The sequence below is a fragment of the Apteryx rowi genome, unplaced genomic scaffold (assembly GCF_003343035.1).
Source record: "Apteryx rowi isolate R43461 unplaced genomic scaffold, aptRow1 scaffold_514, whole genome shotgun sequence".
Classification (NCBI taxonomy): Eukaryota; Metazoa; Chordata; class Aves; order Apterygiformes; family Apterygidae; genus Apteryx; species Apteryx rowi.
In genome coordinates, this window is record NW_020450777.1 from 93740 (window position 1) to 111845 (window position 18106).

Sequence of the window (18106 nt, forward strand, 5' to 3'; positions counted from 1 at the left end):
AAATTGTCCATTAGTCCACTCAAGTGTATGTGTCCAATATGAGTGTAACAGCAACAACATTTGCAAGATGGCACCCTTGTGCTGGCACAAGCACAGCACAAAATAGCTCAAGCTTCTGCCCTGCGTTTCTAACATGTTTTCTGCAATGCTTTCTGCACAGCCACAGAATCACAAAATAGCTGAAGTTGGAAGGGACCTGGAAAAGTCTTTTATCACTGCCATGGATCTTGCCCGTATGAGTAAGCAAGCTACACAATATGCAGTTTGCTACACAGCATTCAGTATGACACTGTTCTGTAACCCCAGGTCTCAGCCACCTTAACGTGGACTACTAATAGGCTCTTTTCTGTAATCGGTCAGGCCCACTATGCTTAAGTTTCTCAAATAAATATGAAGTGCAGACATGGTATAGTCCTGACAGTGTATTCACAAACTCAAAATCCTAACACAGTCTTATTTTAGATATCTAGTCCAACCATTGATCCTCTTCTGAGTTTTTCAGAGGAACTATTCCAGTGTGCTACAAAGCTTTCTCTTAACGCTTGCAGAGCAAAAGAGAGAAAAGGTATGCTGGATGGCTAGACAGTAATAAAACAGGAAAGGTGAGAAACCCGAGACAAATTTTGCACCCCTGCTGCCAAATGAAACAAAAATCTCACCTTTGTGGTACCAGTGCTAGTCAAACCGGCTGCCACCTTCTCATCAATGAAAGATCAAGGCACACCCTGTCCTTCAGGACTCAAGGAAGCACATCTGACTCATACCAGCACTGACTTTTTCAAGACTCAACCAAAAACGCTCAGCTGTTACTTGACATTTAACTTTCCTCTTTTGTCTGCAGTGATAACAAGGGCAAAGGAACATGTCCTTTTGTCAATATACCTAGACAGCTAATCTGTTTTGTGCAAGCAAATTCAGAGCACTCGTCACCCTCCTGACATGCTTAATTTTTCTCCCTTTTCACCATGATGCTTTTTGTTACTGGTCCATTCCTTGACAGCAGTACCTGGAATGAAAATGTTCTACTGCTATCCAGAGCTACCCCACATTAGCAAAAGAGGTCGTGACTGGGCCACTCAGAGAGCGCCTTTATTCAGCACAACCCTCAGTAATGCATGGTGCTAATCTAGCACCCCAGTTCCTAGAGAGGAGGAAGCAGCACACCAGCGACCTGTAACACCCGTGTCCATGGAGGASCAAGGCTTTGTGGGGGGACAAGGCAGAGCTGGGGCCCAAACGAAAAAAAGGCTTGCTGCTTAAGGCTCTGCTTATCTAAAGCAAAAAGAGATCTAGTATCTTGGCAGCTCTTAGCAACAATGTCTTTAAAGGGGTGATAAATTTGAAGTGTGGCCTCTAGGCATGCCCTAGAAAGTTCAGCAGCGTTGAACATCAGTTTTTTTTCTTGAATAGCTAAAGATTACTGATTCTGATGAGATTTAATTACCTATATGTCTTTGTGCTGCATATTTATATTAACTCATCGTAGGTGCTTTGGAGAGGGGTTTAGGAAAGGAGAAGGAACTGGACAGCATAGCATTGATGTCCCACATTAATTAAGACATTTCTGTGTGGAAACACTAATCAGAGGAAGGTCATATCTCCCTGAAGCAGTTGCAGCTTGTGTAAGTGTTTCAGGTGGAAAATAACTTCTGACACTCACTACTAGAAAGTTTTAAATAAGTCTTTATTCATTCAGATAGCAGAGGCTCCTGTTAATAGCTGACCTGGGACCTTGTACATATAAAGGAACAGAGTAGGGTTGCTATTTTTATGAAGGCTAGAGAAGGAAGCTGGCTGTGGCTGAAAACCAGGAGTATACTGGATGTTGTGGGTTTCCTTTTTAGCTATACATTGAATCTCTAGTGCCACTTCAGTCACACCATTCCTATGTTTTTATGCTTTTAGCATCTGTTTACTGTGTCATATGAAGGTCACATTCTTGATGTTAGTTTGATAAGTGAAGCACTGAGCATTGGCTTAATTCTGTTTCATTTAAGTTACTGGCAGCTTTAGCACCATAATTAAGCCAATTTTTGCCATGTCTGCAAACTCCCTCAGATTACAATATTTGAAGCATTGTTCATCTCTGCTTGTGTGCCTCTACACTTCAAAATCAGGTCCTTTGCACCCACAGCACTTTATTCCATTGTATCCTAACTCTCATGAGCACTCCCTCTTCTTTGCTTGCTACTTTACCTCTCTGATGACCTTTGAAGTTATGGGACAAGCTGCACTAATGATATGGTCTACAGACGTGTAAGTGGGAGATCGAAACTGAGTCAGGGTGCCAGGATGGGAGACTAGGATTAGAAACTTCTGAGAGACAAATCAGACAAAGTAAGTGAGGGAGCTAAGGTTAGAGGGAGGGAGAGTTCAGCTGGGCTAGAAGACTGAGAGGTCTGGAGAGAAGACTGACAACACTCTTACCATAGGGAATAGACAGCTACAGAGGCAGGAGCAGGTGTAAGAAGCCAGGGATGGGAAAGAAACAAACTGAAGGGTTTGGGGCAGTTGAGGGTCAAGCCTAACAGAAATGTCTAGAAACACCTAAGCCCACCAGGTCAGGTTTTTTGGACAACCTCTGCTGTGTCTTCTGTCTTCATTCCTGACAAGCACAAAGAAGATAAACCTGCTACTACCATTATACCCTCTGTCAGCTCAACTGAAAGAGGTTGGTGCAGTAGGCAAAAAGGCTCCAAGCTGTTTGATTCCTTCCACACAAAAGAACAGACCCTCCGTGACCATTTAAAGTGCAAAACAATGCGGACCCCAAGTTAAAACATAAATGAATATTAATGCAACAAGGAGTTCTCTGTGGTGAAGAGCATGCTGTCTCCTGTTGCTTCCTGATAAATGCCAGCTTTTCCAAAACACTGCAGACCGTTAGCCTTTGATCCTACTTTTATATTTTAAAATTGAAATATCACAGGAAAATACTTTCTAGAAAGATGGATGCAATATATAGAGCCTTGTGGAGCCAGAGCCAATCCAAAGATTCACTTGGCCTCTTTCACACTGTGTTGTCACTTAGCACACTCCTTTCTTTCTTCCTCACTGCCACTCTTGCCTTGAGTATTGGAAACCAAAAGTTAACCTGAAAAGACAGAAAGATGATAATAAGATCATAGTATTACTAAGTTACAGACCACCTAGACGCTAACATCTCACATAGTCAGTACTGAAAGTTATTTTTTATAAAAACACATGTTTATGTCTGTAGTTATCTATCTGGATTTACCATAAATACATGTCTGTGTATATACTTCCATTAGTGCATATATGTACTCTCTATACATATTTATTTATTTATTTATTTATACACATATTTATGGCAAATGTTAGCAAAAATTCTGTTACCTAATGCTATTTGCGGTTGCCCTCTGACTGTGCTTTTAAAACAGAAATATATTATCTTCCATTTTGCTAAATAGTAATTGAACAGCTCTCTTAACATTAAGAAACTGCTCAGAAATGCCTAACATTTGCTCTCTACATTGCAAGAATACTTTTTGTGCTGGAGGTTCTTTTCATACATTCATGAAAAGCAAGTTTCTCCTGTGGAAAGCTGCAGGTCTGAGGAGTATTTTCTTGCCAACACATAGTCATTTGGGTCATTTGGCTGTACCCATGTTCTGTGAGATGCATGTGTGTTGAGGGGCAGAGCAACATGGTTATATGATCTAATCTTACTAACAGGCAACTCACTCCAGGCCCACTTCAGGAAAGCATTTAAGTATCCCCCGTTTGGGAAAGTTTATTAAATATTTTCTGAGTCTGAATGTGGCTACTACCCTGASAGAAGGAGATTTGTTTTTCCATACTGCTGATGACTTACCGTTCTAGCAAATGCATCCTCCTTCACAGTTTTCTGTCGTAGCTTTGCTCTTTTCTTGAGTAATTTTGCATGCAGATAATATATCCGTTTCATCTCAGTGTCAGGATAAAATGAAGCTGACACAAGTATTTTAAATTGGGTGAGGACACCAGAGAATAATCCCAAAATTATTAAGAAGAAGACGATAATTCCAAGGTGGATCCATGTCGTGGACAAATAGAGTTCTGGCTTAGGGATGCAGTCATGCTTAAACAAAGAGATCTTGAAAAAGTCGTTCTTTACAGTAAGCTCTCTATTACCAATGATAAAGTTGTTTTCATTTCTCTGCACAAGAAAAGGAGAGAGAGAAAGTTGATTATAGTACTGATTGCCCCCTTTTTTAAGATTTTTCCCATTGGATATTCAGTTCTAGAAAGGACTATAAATCACCTGATCCATCCTGTGTCTACAAAGGACTGCTCACAACAATATATTTATTAACTGTCTTTAGAATGTGTCAGATTGCTTTTTCACCATTTCTATAGGGAGACTATCCCACAGCTTGGACTGCTAGAAACTTAGCTGCTTGGTGGCTCTGACACACAACCATTTAGCTAATCTGGCTGTGGTGGCATCATATATTCCCACTCCCCTGAATCTGCCCAGAACTTCTGTTGGAGGGTTCTCCCTTCAGAATAAAACTGCAGAGCAGAATGTGTCAGTCCCTTCATTTGTGGCTCAGTATGTACTCAGCAGTGCTTCCACACCTCCACCTAGGCCAGAGCTCTGACCACAAGGTTATCATGCAAAACAAAGCCACCTCTCCTCCTCTAATAGGTGCCTTCTCTCAGAAGAGCTGGTGTCTTGCACTGTTCTTGGACTGAGATGCTGAATGACAGGAACTAAATTAGATATGCTACTAGGGTCAGTATTTCCTACTGGCAAGAAACTTTCTGCTCAGCATGTAGGAACACTGAATCACCCAGCTCCTTTTTCTTTTCTTCTCTTTTTCTTCTCTTGTCCAGGGGATATGTGGCTCTTCCCTGTGGCTCTTCAACCACCTTACAGAGATCAGGTACTTCTGTTAAGCACTCATTAGATAAGTCAGATGCCCAAAATATGCCATTCATCTTCAGCCTGTTCTCCCTTTTCTTAACATTTCCTATTATCCCTTTTCTTAACATTATCCTGTTTCAATCTACCTCAGTCCATTGTTATCTTATACTGAACTGATGTAGAAACAAGGAAAACCTGCATTAGGAACTCAGTATGAAACACAGGTACAAAAATGCATGCAGATCTTAACTGTTCATGCCAAGAATAAACACCTCAAGAGGTTGCTGGGTCTGTTCTGCTTTCAGTCTCTTTCTGTCAGATCAGCAACCCTGAGGTTTGTTATGACAAAACTGTTAAGATTAAATTTTACATTTTTATGTGATTAGCCTTCAGTGGGGAACTAGAACCAATCTGATACCTGCCAAATTTTCTGTTTTGGGAGAGAGTCTATCAGCTCTCCAGAGGATTGAACACTGCATATAAACAGAACAAATCCGAAGTGTGGAGGCCATGAATCAGACAGACAGGGTCAGGCTCAGGTTAGTGGATGGTGAGACTAAGCTCCTTCCTTGCACTGACTTGGGTCACACTCAAGGCAGATCATGATGAGGGGCTGTCCTCAAGGTAAGAAGGGCAGGAACACATGCAAAAAGGCATACAGAATCACACAGAGAATGGCCGAGGTTGGAAGGGACCTCTGGAGATCATCTAGTCCAACTCCCCCAGCTCAAACAGCAGGGAGTGGGTTGAGCAGGTTGCTCAGGACCATGTCCAGTCAGGTTTTGAATATCTCCAAGAACAGAGACTTCCCAACCTCTGTGGGAAAACTGTTCCAGTGTTTGCTCTGGGCAACCTGTTCCAGTGTTTGACCATGCTCACAACAGAAAAGTTTTTTCTAATGTTTAGGTGGAATTTCTTGTATTTCAGTCTATGCCCTTTCCCTCTTCTCCTGTCACTGGGCACCACTGAGAAGGGCCTGGCTCCATCTCCTTCACTTCTTTCCATGAAATATTTACATGCATTGATAAGATCTCCCAAGCCTCCTCTTCTCCAGGCTGAAGAGTCCCAGCTCTCTCAGCCTCTCCTCATACAACAGATGCTCCCATCCCTTAATCATCTTTGTGGCTCTTTGCTGGAATTGCTCCAGTATGTCCATATCTCTTGTGCTGGGGAGCCTAGTACTGGATCCAGCACTCCAGATGTGTCTCACCAGGGCTGAGTAGAGTTCCTGGGTTCATGTTGCCCTTGCTTGATTTCCTGTTTGTTGTGATGGACCATTCTTGAGCTTGGAGGAAGTGATTCTTGAAAATCAACCAGTTCTCTTGGACCTCTCATCTCTTGATGGTGACTGTGTCTATGGGGATCAGGACCATTGGTAGTCCCATGGATGGTTTGGTGATGCTAGAGCACAGCTGCTGTTCAGCAGGAAGGCTTTTATGAGATGCCTGAGACATGGAAAGGAAGGCACTTTGGAGTAAGAGCTAACATGAGGGGTAAAGCCCCCTTTAGCATGTGTGGCAATCTGCCACTGCAACATATCTCATGTTAAATTGACTGAACAGGTGATGACAGCCTCTCTGCTTTTGCACAGGAATCTGACCTCACCAGGATGATTCTGACTTGCTACACATGCACAGATCACGCAAGTACAGCAGATCCATCAGCTTTTTTAAAGAAAGTTTGGGTAACAGTCTGCACTTGGCAGCCTGCATCCTTTAGGTGAAAATGAGTTTTCCATTGACACAAACTGGGAACTTTTGGCTCGTGTCTACCATACAGATCCTGAATTTCTCCACTATTTGTTAAGAAAGAACTGGTCAATAATCTAACTTTTATCCTATGGAAATGTTTGATATTTTGATATATGATGCAAAAATATCATCATCTGAGGAATGATAGAATTTGACTGATGGTCTGACTTTACATTTCAAGTCATTTCAGTACTAGGTTCCACTTGCCTGAGGTGCCCCCATGTCTCAAGCATGCTGTGTCCTAAGGCTTCCTTCTTCCTCGTGGCTCAGACCCAAACAGACAAACTTTCCATGACACACCAGGACCACCAGGCTGCCACAGCACTGTCTAAGCTGAACTTGCAACAGTTTAACAGTGTGTCACCGGAAGTGTGGTCTGGCTGAGGAGATCAGCTCAGAGGGACAATATGTCACATGCCAAAGTCAGAATGGAAATCCCTCTGCCAAAGATTGTATGTCCTATTCTGTTTACTTGCAATTTTGAGSAAAGCACTTATTGCATTGCTCACCTTAAGAATCTTACTCTCTGAAGTCACTTTTGGCTAGATGAGCTTTTGGGAGGTGGTGAGAAAAGGGAATGAATCCTCAGTATGTTCAGCTCTAAGAGGAAGTAACAGAAAATATTGAGTAAGGAAGCAYTGACAGAAGAAAGATCTTGTATCACATTATACTAACAGTCAAGCATCCCTTTGAAATGCTTTTATCTTGAAAGTAGCAAAGGGTTATATGCTTTTGGGAAATGTTTTAAGCCTGTTCCTGCAAGCTATCAAAGTGGACAGCTTTCCTGTGGCTGTGTAGCATCACACAGCAATGAAGCTGGCATCAAATGTGCATAGGATGTAACACTTGTCCCCCTTGCCACCTGCTCCAGCAGCTGCTTATGCATTTTCTCCTAAATGATAATTCACAAATTGTCCTTGGACTAGGGGCTAAAAGTTGGGAGGTCCCATTCCCAAGGGGATGGCCTATTATTAGGCTGTATTATCTTTACACTCTTCCTTCCAGATTCTTTACTCTTGCACTCCTGGCTTTATCATGGCCTTGCTGGAAGATGAGGGGTGCAGAATAATTCATCTACAGGGAGCAGTAACCTCTCCAGAGAGTGAAGCTCAGAGCCAGTGCTCTTAGTTACTCAAGGTATGGATGCAAGAATTGTACTTCAAGAGAGGGCTCTTCTTTTCATACCCTGAGCGGATGCTTGTGCTCTGCACAGGCCTGAAATGTGCCTGCTCAATGAGACAATTGCTTCAACAATGTCCTAATAGCTCAGGGACGGTGTTCTTGTAAAGGTACTGAAATTTTCAGTAAAGACAAGAAAGAGAAAGGAGAGCTCTGGTTTAGCTCTCTGAATGATTCCCCAAAGACCTTCATGTGCCTTGCTCTCTCCTATGACCATACAGAGAGCCCCATGTCCTGCTTTTGGCCTTCTAAATCACCTTGCCAGACCCAGAAGTCTTCATCTTTGGGTGTTACAAGGCCTGAGTAAGGTGCCTGAGTGACTATCAGATTATGACCATAGTGACATACATTTTCACCAGGAAATGTTAAATGTCTAATGTTCTGCTGCTGTTCCTGTCCAGGAATTCAGCGATCTTGGCTGAACAGGTGAGCTCAGTGTATAGCTCCTGAGTAAGCGTGTTTGGGATTCACAAAGTACACCTCTTGGCAGCAGGGTTGTTTGGGGAAAGTGTAGCCAAGTGGATGTGCTCCAAGGATACTTAACACATGGGGAACAATACAAGGCACCCTATGCTTGCGTAGGACCCAGAACAACCTTGCTGTCAGTGGTGTTGGCCCCTGTCTTTTATATAATAGTCTACTTAGTACAGTATGCTGAAAGTGGGAAATCTTATTTCTACTGTGGGAATAATGCTCTTAGAGGTGAAACAAACCACAGTAAAACTACAAATGTCCCTCAATAACAAAGAAAGCAAGAAAGCTTGTACATTACGAAAAAAAATTGAGTCATCATAAAGATGAATTAAGAATCAGATSTCTAACTGAGAAAGACAAGTTTCTTCCTGAGTGTAATATTACCTTTCCTGAAAAAAGCTGGGGTGTCCATCTTCATGCCTTTTTACTAGTTCCTTTTTGAAATATTTTGTGATGACAGTATGTTCTCTAAGACATCTTCCTTCAACAATGACACAAATGCAAGAACTACTAACAAAGCCATAAATAAGCTACAAGTAACCTGTTGCCAAGCAGTTTTTGAAAACTCAGATTACACCATGGTAAAGACCATAATATATGAAAGGGAATCCTTTTCTGTGAATTGTCTGTAGAGACTGCAGTTTATCTTATAGAAGGATTCAGTCACGCTGGAGAGCCCTACTTTGGGCTTTTCCAGATTGCAGGCAGGACTCTCCTTTATTAGAAATGCTTGAGAAAACTGTTTAAGTAAAACGAGTGGTCTTTTTCACTCAAGATGGAACTGAAGTTCTCATCCCAATATGCAAGCAGTTTTTCACCATGAGGGTGGCTAAGCACTGGAATAGATTACCCAGCTGTGGAATCTCCAACCTTGATAGTATTCAAAACTTGACCAGACCAGACCCTGACCAACCTGATCTAACTTTGAGGTTAGCCCTGTTCTGTGCAGGAGGTTGGTCTAGATGACCTCCAGAGGTCCTTTCAACCTAAATTATTTGATGATTCAATGTCAGTGCTGTTCCTACTAGAAGAACCTTCAGATTTTGGCAACATAGTATTATTTTGTGTGCACACAGCCATGTTTTTTTAAATAATGAGCTCTTCACATTACTCAGCTGAAGAAAGATAGGCATTTCTTACATCAGTTTCAAAGTCATATTATAGCTATAAAAATGGTGCTTTACAAACATTATCTCCATGAGATTCCATGTTTAAGCTTCTGATCTTCTCCACATATATAAATGAGGGGATAAAAGTCTTTCTTCCCATATTTATTACTCTTGAGAAATATGATGACACTTTTTGGAAAGATCAGAGAATTGTCTGGTTCAATCCAACATATGTATCTGATAAATGTAATGACCCTTTTTGACTCAAATGTGTGAATTATAGTGCCACGAAAGAATGGACGGCTCATTGGCTGCAGGAGCAGATGCTCCTGCAGCTGTTGAAGAGGAAAGGAAATTCTTCCACACTAAACTAAATTGAGAAATATAAAGTACTGACAAGTACTTACTTGCTGAAAGAGGCTGAGTCCAATCTCTAGATCTGGCAATTCTTGGAGATGTTTATTCACAGAAATAATTAACCAATAAAGCAAGTAATCTATTGCTGCAAATAGAAGCCAGATGCAAAGATGAATAATTATAGGGAGCAGAAATCGCTGCATGTTTTTTCCATCTTTCCACGTGAGGCAGAAAGATGGGATTGTCACATAATCTTTTCTTTCATTTCTGTTAAGTGGCAGAATGCAGGGTTTTTGTTGTTGCCTTTGATGTTCATCAAATGCAACAAACTGTTTTGTGATATAAGTATTTTTAAACTTTGCACTGTGAGATCCCACAAATTTTTTGATAAAGAGGCCTGTACCTAAAGAAACTAGAAAAATCCCCATTATAGGCAATACTCTCTGTCCTATATAGGGCATCATAGTTAGCATAAAAGATATCTGGTTAGAAACTTTCTGGATTTCTTGTTTTGTGTTATTTAGCTCTTGTTTCAATGCGTCATCTGAAATTGAATAGGATGGTGTGAATTCATGACATAATGACACTATGTCTTTAGATAGTTCAGTGGAAAACTTGGCCTTCTGGTAAATCCATTTTATTGCCTCAACGTAATGTTTTATCAAGGCAAATTGCTCAACCTCTAAATGACAGGTTATACTGTCTGCCAGAATCTTCAGGTTGCGAAAAATACTTTGGATGTTGCCAGCTACCATGACACCTGTACCAGCAGTAATAAGAGCATTTCTGCCTTCTCTCAGTCCACAGGAAAGAATGAACAGAATGCTAAAACAACGCAGGTGCTTGAAACAACAGAGAGCAACAGAAAATGTGATCCAGATTAATCCAGAAATCAGCAAGGGATCCAAAGGCCGGTGTGCTAGGGAGAAATTTATGCCAAGAAAGAAGAGAGCACTTGAGAGGAAGCCAACTGTAGAGCAAACTGCAAAAAGGTGCATCAGATACTTCCAGCCGGGCTTCCTTTCTGATATAAAAATTCCCCAGGCATTCTGGGCTATTGAGACAAATGTTTGCATTTTCTTCTTATTATTGTTGACTCAAACTAAAAAGAAAGGAAAACAAAAATTCTATTAGTTGCAGGGTCACGCTATTGACAATAATATGATTTTAACTGACTGATCAACTGTTCTTCACACTGCAAAAAACATCAAAGTCTGACTCAGCTGCCCCATGTGAGACTCAAATAGACCATGGAACTGAGAGAGAAAAGAAAACTGGAAATTCCTCCAATTTAGAAAGTGCATCAATGTGGGGGAAAAGGAACACAGGTTTGCTTGGTCACTTAGTCTCAAATGTCGCATATATAAACACTGAAGAGATGATTCTGAAATGTATCTTGTTTTTTTTTTTCCTTCAAAATATTTGCATCATTTTACTTCCTGTATGTTTTGATTTCTCATTTGGTATGCAGATGTAACTGTGTATAAATGAATATATATATATATATATATATACACACATATATACACACACATACATACACACATGTGTGTGTGAGCGCGCATGCACGCACATATGGAAAGAGAAGGGGAGGACAGTAAGCCTACCATACCACTCAGCACTCAATGCTTCCCCTGAGATGGTAGCTTTGCCAGGAAGAGCAAGAGAGGAGCACAGGAGCTCCCTGGGGGGTGCCCTGCTGTGGGAACATGTGGCTGGGCCCTGCAGGGATCAGCCGGAGCTGCTGCCAGGGCGGGAGGAGCAGGGAGAGCAGCACGTGCGTGGTGCCCAAGAATGGGGAATACAGTGCACCTTTTTCTGTTGGCGGCAGGTCAGTACAGAGACTAGGATGTGTGTCTCAGAGGCATCATTCTTTCTTTGGGTCTCTCCTGGGATAGCACAGCTACAGATTGACCCATATACCCAGTTAACCTTAATTGTTACCATTTTTCCTGCGTACCAGCATGCCTATACTGTAAATTAAAAAGTACTTTTGTGAGATTAAAGCAGTTCCTGTTTGATGGGAAACAGTATCCACCCTATGGTCATATCTTTCCTTCTTCTTTTACAATATAAAATTTATTGTGCAATTTGTCCAAAAATACAAAACTAATTTGTATGCATATTACCCTTTCAGCATACTAAAACAAGTAAGAACCTAATTAAATAAAATAAACTGTTTAAATTTTATCTTATAGTAGGGAACTGTTTTTTTCACAAATACTTCCTGAAGATATTACTTTGTCTTTTGTTTAGCTTGAACACAGCAGGTAGCCAGGAATTAAACTATTATTTTATATACATACTGTATTTTAATGGCATTTGACTTTATGAATTCTGTTAGCATTCACTTTAATGTTTTCCCTTTCTCTCTTTACTGTTATTTATGAGGTTTGTCATTACTGCTTTTGCATATAACAGGAGCTGAAAGTGATTAGAGCACCTGTCTGATTCCAGCTGGGCCCTTCTCCACCTCCTGTGCTTGGGGTGTTATTTTTCTTAGCCTCACTTGTGCCTGACCCTTTCTAGTGCTGAGGGCTATCCTGAAAGATGCCTGAGTGTTTTCTGTGCTTAATAACTTCAGCAGGGTTTAAAGGTGGGCAATAACTCTCAGGTTGGGTTGAATCCCTGGCACTGTCACACCTCTTGGCAAGGCTTAGGAAATTGCTTCCCTCCAGTACCTCAGTGAACTCACATGTAAATTGAGTGTAACAGCAATTAGCAGTTCTTTCACAGGCGTGACAATTAACATCAGCAAAGCATTCAGGGAGCTGTTGGTAGAAGCCACTATGAGTTTGGGTAAGTGGTGCAAGCAAAACTGGGAGAGGCAGCATACAAGACATTGGACTCCAGCTTTATGGTTAGCAGAGCTATCCTCTACTTATATAAATGGTCTCCTTTCCCTTCTTTTTCTCTAACCAGAAATTAAGTAGTCATTTTTAGGAAACATTCTTAAAAAGGAGACATTCATAATCCTTGAGTCAATCAGAGCCTGACCTAGGAACTACTAACATACCCTGCCAGCAAATCCTGAACTTCGTAGATCAGATCCTTAAACAGTATATGCTGCCACATCTTCACTGTAGATCTAAAGAAAATTATCCTAAACTGTCAATGGATTAAAAGTTCTTAATTTTAAAAGTCAGAAAAATCAAATGCAAAAAATCTAGCATTTATGCAACATTATGCAAAAACACCATGTGAGAAAATCACACACAGAATTTTCTTTTGCAGTGTTGGTTTTATTGCTGCACTCAAGCATAGTTTCTACGTGGCCTTGTAAGTTTGTATGTACACATATAGTGTATTCCTACTAATGTTTATAAGCATACAGTATATAGGTTGCAGTATGTGCCTGAGAGTTTGGCATGATTTGCATGCAAGACTGAATCTAGGAATTGGAGAAAGAGTCAAGAACAAAGCTGGTGAATTAACAAAAGCCCTACTTCTGGGACAGGAGACTGGAGACTTGTAAAACATGGGCAGAAACAGAAAATAATCAGAAAGTCTCCCTTTCTGGGCAGACATACGGTTKCTGTGTGCTTGCATGAGGGATTGCTGCACTACTTGGCAAATACAGAGCAGGTTTGTCCCTAATCTGTGTGAACACAGAGTTTTAAGGCAGAAAAGGTGTCGTGAGGAGCCGTTGATTTTTGGAGCCTGTCCCAGAGATGCTCAGGTGAGACTGTGTGATCTCCGCAGGCCAGGGGAGAGCATTCGCCATCCCCTGCTGAGCCCTTCCTTGGAGCGCAGCCACTGCAGGAGTCCCAACCTGGGTGTATATCTCTGTGGGCTTTTTCATGCCCCCATTTTCCCCCATAAGACACCATCAACAGACACAGATATTCAGCATAGGAGAATCACCCAAAGGATGAAAACTGTAGGCCTAAAAAATTATGGAGGCCAAAAATTCCAGTATCAGCAAGCTCTTAAAGAGCTGTGAAGGCTTGGAGAGGAAAACAACACTCTGGCTCAGAGCTAGAAATCTTTGGCTCAGCTAAAGAGACTGATTCAGTCCTTAAAGAAATAGTAAACCTTGAGAGCTTTCTGGAATGATTCCTCTTGAAAATATAAATCACAAAAGCTTTCCTGAAGCTGTTAGGTGCAGATATGAATTCAAACAGGAGGGTGACAGGAACAAACCTTTCTTTCAACTGTAATCTGAAGCACAGTATTTTTCTCCTCTGTCCCATAACATGTACCAGTGTGGGGACTGCTACCATTATATATGTAGCATAAGGAACGAATTATTTTTAGAAAACAGTTTTTTGCCCTTAAGTGCCAATTTCTTTCAACCATATTTTCTAGTGATCTAAGCCACAGAGGGGGGCTGGGAACTCTTGAGCTCTACCTCTGCCTTTGAACTTGCTTTTTCTGTAGGGCCCAAAGAGAATCTATCTATGCCTTTATTTCCCTCTTTAGGAAGTACTTACTCAGATCCGGAAGAGTGATATTTATCTACCACACTGCCTGCTGACAGGATTAATTATGAGAAAAAATTCTCTAAAGGGGCTTCTCCAGCAAGGAGTTTGGTCCATACTTCTTAAGGCTTATGACGTACTTAAAAGTCCGAGATTAATGCAATGTAAGTAAAAGGTATTGTTCTAGTTGCAGTTTAAGGTAAAAGAGGAAATATTTAAAGAGATTTTAGATCCTGCTTGTGATATTTCAGATGCTGGCTGCAGTTTTTCAATAAGTAGAGGACAAATGAACAGCATCAAAAGCCCCTGGAAAATGTCTTTCCAGCTCAGCCACAAGCTCTCTGCTAGAGTTCTGCAATTTTTATACCTTACATGTTCACATCATGTATGATTTCTTACCCTGCTTGCTTTGGACACTCCTCCAAAGTTATCTCCCAATCATTATGGCCCCCTTCTTCTGGAACCGTCTCTACCCAGATACCTCATTGTTTAGACCAGACCTGTGTTTGTGGCATATGGATTCATCACCCATCTGAACTCTTTATCTCTTCTCAACTAAAGGGAAGAAGCAGCAATCTCATAAAAATGTGTCATGGGAAAACTAATAGAATTTACAAAATAATTAGCTTCCATTAAATATTTTGGATAGTTGATGTAAATTTTAAGTGCAAGTAGACAGTAAGGACACAGCTGATTTGGCAAACCATGACAAACAGAGTCACATCTTTAAGTCTTCTATTCTGACACAGACCTAATGCAGGCAAACGCTGGGGCCTACAGTTTCCATTGAGTTAAGACTGATTAATAGAACCTAATTCGTACACCCTCACGTAAAGCCCGGTATAACCTTTCACTGTGTAGTCCTGTTATTTGAGCAGAGCTCACGAGAATCATGACTAGCTTGGCAGGCCTATGTCCCATGCAGTGCACAGGATCTTCATACAAAGCCCAAGTTTCATTACAAACCAAGAAAAGCAATAGGTTCATGGGAAACATATCCCATCATTGATTCTAAAGCTTCAGCTACACAGTGATTTTTGCCTCATAAATCCTATTGAAATTTTTACAAGAATTACAGAAGAGAAAGTACACAATAAGCATATAAAAAAAATACTTCCTTTTTTGGCAGTTTCAGCAGCCTTCTTTCACAGCCTGGATCAGTTACATTGAAGTGTAAGAGCATTACTTCCCTTTTTTGGATACCATCAGAAAAATAAAATACTGAATTATGTTTTAGTAAGAGACAAAAATATGGGAGAGAAAGTGTGGGAGGAAAAATATTGGAGGAAGTGTGGGCTAGATGAGTGGACAGTGAGGTGGATTGAGAACTGGCTGAATGGCAGAGCTCAGAGGGTTGTGATCAGCGGCACAGAGTCTAGCTGGAGGCCTGTAGCTAGCGGTGTCCCCCAGGGGTCAGTACTGGGTCCAATATTGTTTAACATCTTCATTAATGACCTGGGTGATGGGGCAGAGTGCACCCTCAGCAAGTTTGCTGACGATACAAAACTGGGAGGAGTGGCTGATACACCAGAGGGCTGTGCTGCCATTCAGAGAGACCTGGACAGGCTGGAGAGGTGGGCGGAGAGGAACCTCATGAAGTTCAACAAAGGCAAGTGCAGGGTCCTGCACCYAGGGAGGAATAACCCCATGCACCAGTACAGGTTGGGGGTTGATCTGCTGGAAAGCAGCTCTGYSGAGAAGGACCTGGGAGTGCTGGTGGACACCAAGGTAACCATGAGGCAGCAATGTGCCCTTGTGGCCAAGAAGGCCAATGGTATCCTGGGGTGCATCAGGAAGAGTGTTGCCAGTAGGTCAAGGGAGGTGATTGTCCCCCTCTACTCAGCCCTGGTGAGGCCACATCTGGAGTACTGCGTCCAGTTCTGGGCTCCCCAGTACGAGAGGGATGTGGCACTACTGGAGCAAGTCCAGTGAAGGGCTACAAAGATGATTAGGGGACTGGAACATCTCTCTTATGAGGAAAGRCTGAGAGAGCTGGGCCTGTTTAGCYTGGAGAAGAGAAGGCTGAGAGGAGATCTTATTAATGTGTACAAGTATCTGAAGGGAGGGTGTCGAGAGGATGGGACCAGACTCTTTTCAGTGGTGCTGAGTGACAGGACGCGAGGCAACAGGCACAAACTGAAACACAGACAATTCCATCTGAACATGAGGAAATACTTTTTCTCTGTGAGGGTGACAGAGCACTGGAACAGGTTGCCCCGAGAGGTTGTGGAGTCTCCTTCTCTGGAGATATTCAAAACACGCCTGGATGCAATCCTGTGCAATGTGCTCTAGGTGACCCTGCTTGAGCAGGGGGGTTGGACTAGATGATCTCCAGAGGTCCCTTCCAACCTCAGCAATTCTGTGATTCTGTGATTCTGTGAAGTTCCACATTTATCTCCCTTAGTCATTGCATGGCATTCAGCACAGAAACTAAAGACCAATATAAAATTCAGCAACATTAATGTAATGATCCTCAGGGCTTCACTGAGACCCTTGTCATTTCTTGTGTTGTCACATTTTGCTTTTTACCTGGGGAGGAATGGTACTAAACACAGCAAACACATGAGAGGACTGAAATATATAATCAAATGTGTTCAGATAGGAACTTAAAATACCACATAATGCAGCAATGCAAATAAAATACCAACTTATAGAAAAGCCCCCCAAAAAATCCCAAACAAAAACCTCAACAAATCAAGATCCCTTTTTCTTTTTTTTAAATACATGGCTCAGGAAAATTCTAAGCAGTACAAGTTATTATTGAGTCTTCAGGATGCTATGAGTTGGTTTCACGTCATCTAATTTCAGAGGTCTATAGTTTAATGCCTGCATCTGAGCTACCTGTCTTTGTGTCAATGAGAAAAAGGCAGCTACCCAGAGCCATACTCCTGACCTATTTTAGAAGTCCACCTTATAGTGAGATGGATTGCATCATACGGGAGCTTTTTTCTCTATATTGACCATAAAAAAAGTCTGTATTAGTCAGATGGAGCTATCCAAAGTTAAACAAGATGAACTTCACTCTATGTTTCTCCATTGTAAGCACAGATAATATTTGACTGAGCTGGGCTTTCAGAAAAGGACACAATAAATGCATCGGGGCAGCCATAGAGATTGTGCAGCTATGGAAAGAAAATGGAACAAGAAGTCATATTTTCTCACTACTAGTGCTATCAACAGTGTTACGTTTGGAGGCTCTGATGCTGCAGACCCATATGCATGTGCTTCACTTAAAGCACTGATAGGAATGGAGGCACAATTTCAGAAACCCAAAAGATAGTTTACCTATTGACAAAACCAACTCTATAAAGCATAGAAAATTCCTGGATTAGGGATGGACAGGATCTTGAAAGGTTACCTAGTCCTTTCTCTTACATATAATATCACTATAGTTTTGGAATAGCCTAGGACTAAATAGCTGCATGAACTTTAGGAATAGTCCCTCTAATTAGTAAGGCGACAAAAATTGACTTAACTTAGCAGAACTACCATGATTTACTATGGTTATAAAGGAGCTAGTTCTTAAAGCAATTTCTTTTTTCCACTGTAATCATGTAACATAGAACAGCTAAATCAGTCCACAATTGCTGTCAATAGTTACTTGATATTAACCCTAAAGCGTTACTTACGGGCCCTCCTGTAAAGCACATGAAGGATCTTCACATTGCTGTGTCTCTTGGTTTTGGTGAAGAGCAGAGACTGGCACTACTAAAAAACTTCACATGAGTCATTTTTCCCCCCACCCTCCCTCAGTGAGTCAGGCACACCACAATTTTGAAATTATTCTGGTCTTGACAAAGATTAATGAGGAAGTAACTTACACCCAAGACCAAAATAGTATATAATTTGCAAGTGCCACTTTCCACCTTTTTCCTGACAGAGTAATAGATATCAGCAAATGAATTCTGGGCCCAGATTTCAATGACTTAAATTTATGTTGAATAA

The 18106-nt window shown here is 41.4% G+C and overlaps 1 protein-coding gene across 4 annotated transcripts; it reads right to left on the reverse strand.

Annotated features, from left to right (window-relative positions):
- Positions 1-1666: 1666 nt before the first annotated feature.
- Positions 1667-17852, reverse strand: DCSTAMP (dendrocyte expressed seven transmembrane protein). 4 transcript variants are annotated; one of them, XM_026080285.1, is made up of 5 exons: positions 17791-17852; positions 10746-10842; positions 9791-9885; positions 3836-4159; positions 1667-3094 (listed from the first exon to the last, which is right to left on the reverse strand). In XM_026080285.1, the coding sequence occupies exons 2-5, from the start codon at positions 10786-10788 to the stop codon at positions 3011-3013; spliced, it is 546 nt and encodes a 181-aa protein (XP_025936070.1). In that variant the 5' UTR covers positions 10789-10842; positions 17791-17852; the 3' UTR covers positions 1667-3010. The 4 variants fall into 4 exon arrangements, 3 of the variants coding, with proteins under 3 accessions (XP_025936070.1, XP_025936071.1, XP_025936068.1); XM_026080286.1 differs by lacking the exon at positions 17791-17852 and adding an exon at positions 14561-14746; XM_026080283.1 differs by having other exon boundaries at positions 9791-10842.
- Between the last annotated feature and the right edge of the window lie 254 nt (positions 17853-18106).

Coding starts and splice junctions, on each gene's coding strand:
- DCSTAMP (XM_026080283.1), bottom strand. CDS start 10,816: ATGCAAACATTTGTCTCAATAGCCCAGAATGCCTGGGGAATTTTTATA. Junction 4,160..9,790: donor GACTCAGCCTCTTTCAGCAA/GTAAGTACTTGT, acceptor TTTCTTGTGCAG/AGAAATGAAAACAACTTTAT. Junction 3,095..3,835: donor AGGATGCATTTGCTAGAACG/GTAAGTCATCAG, acceptor CTGTCTTTTCAG/GTTAACTTTTGGTTTCCAAT.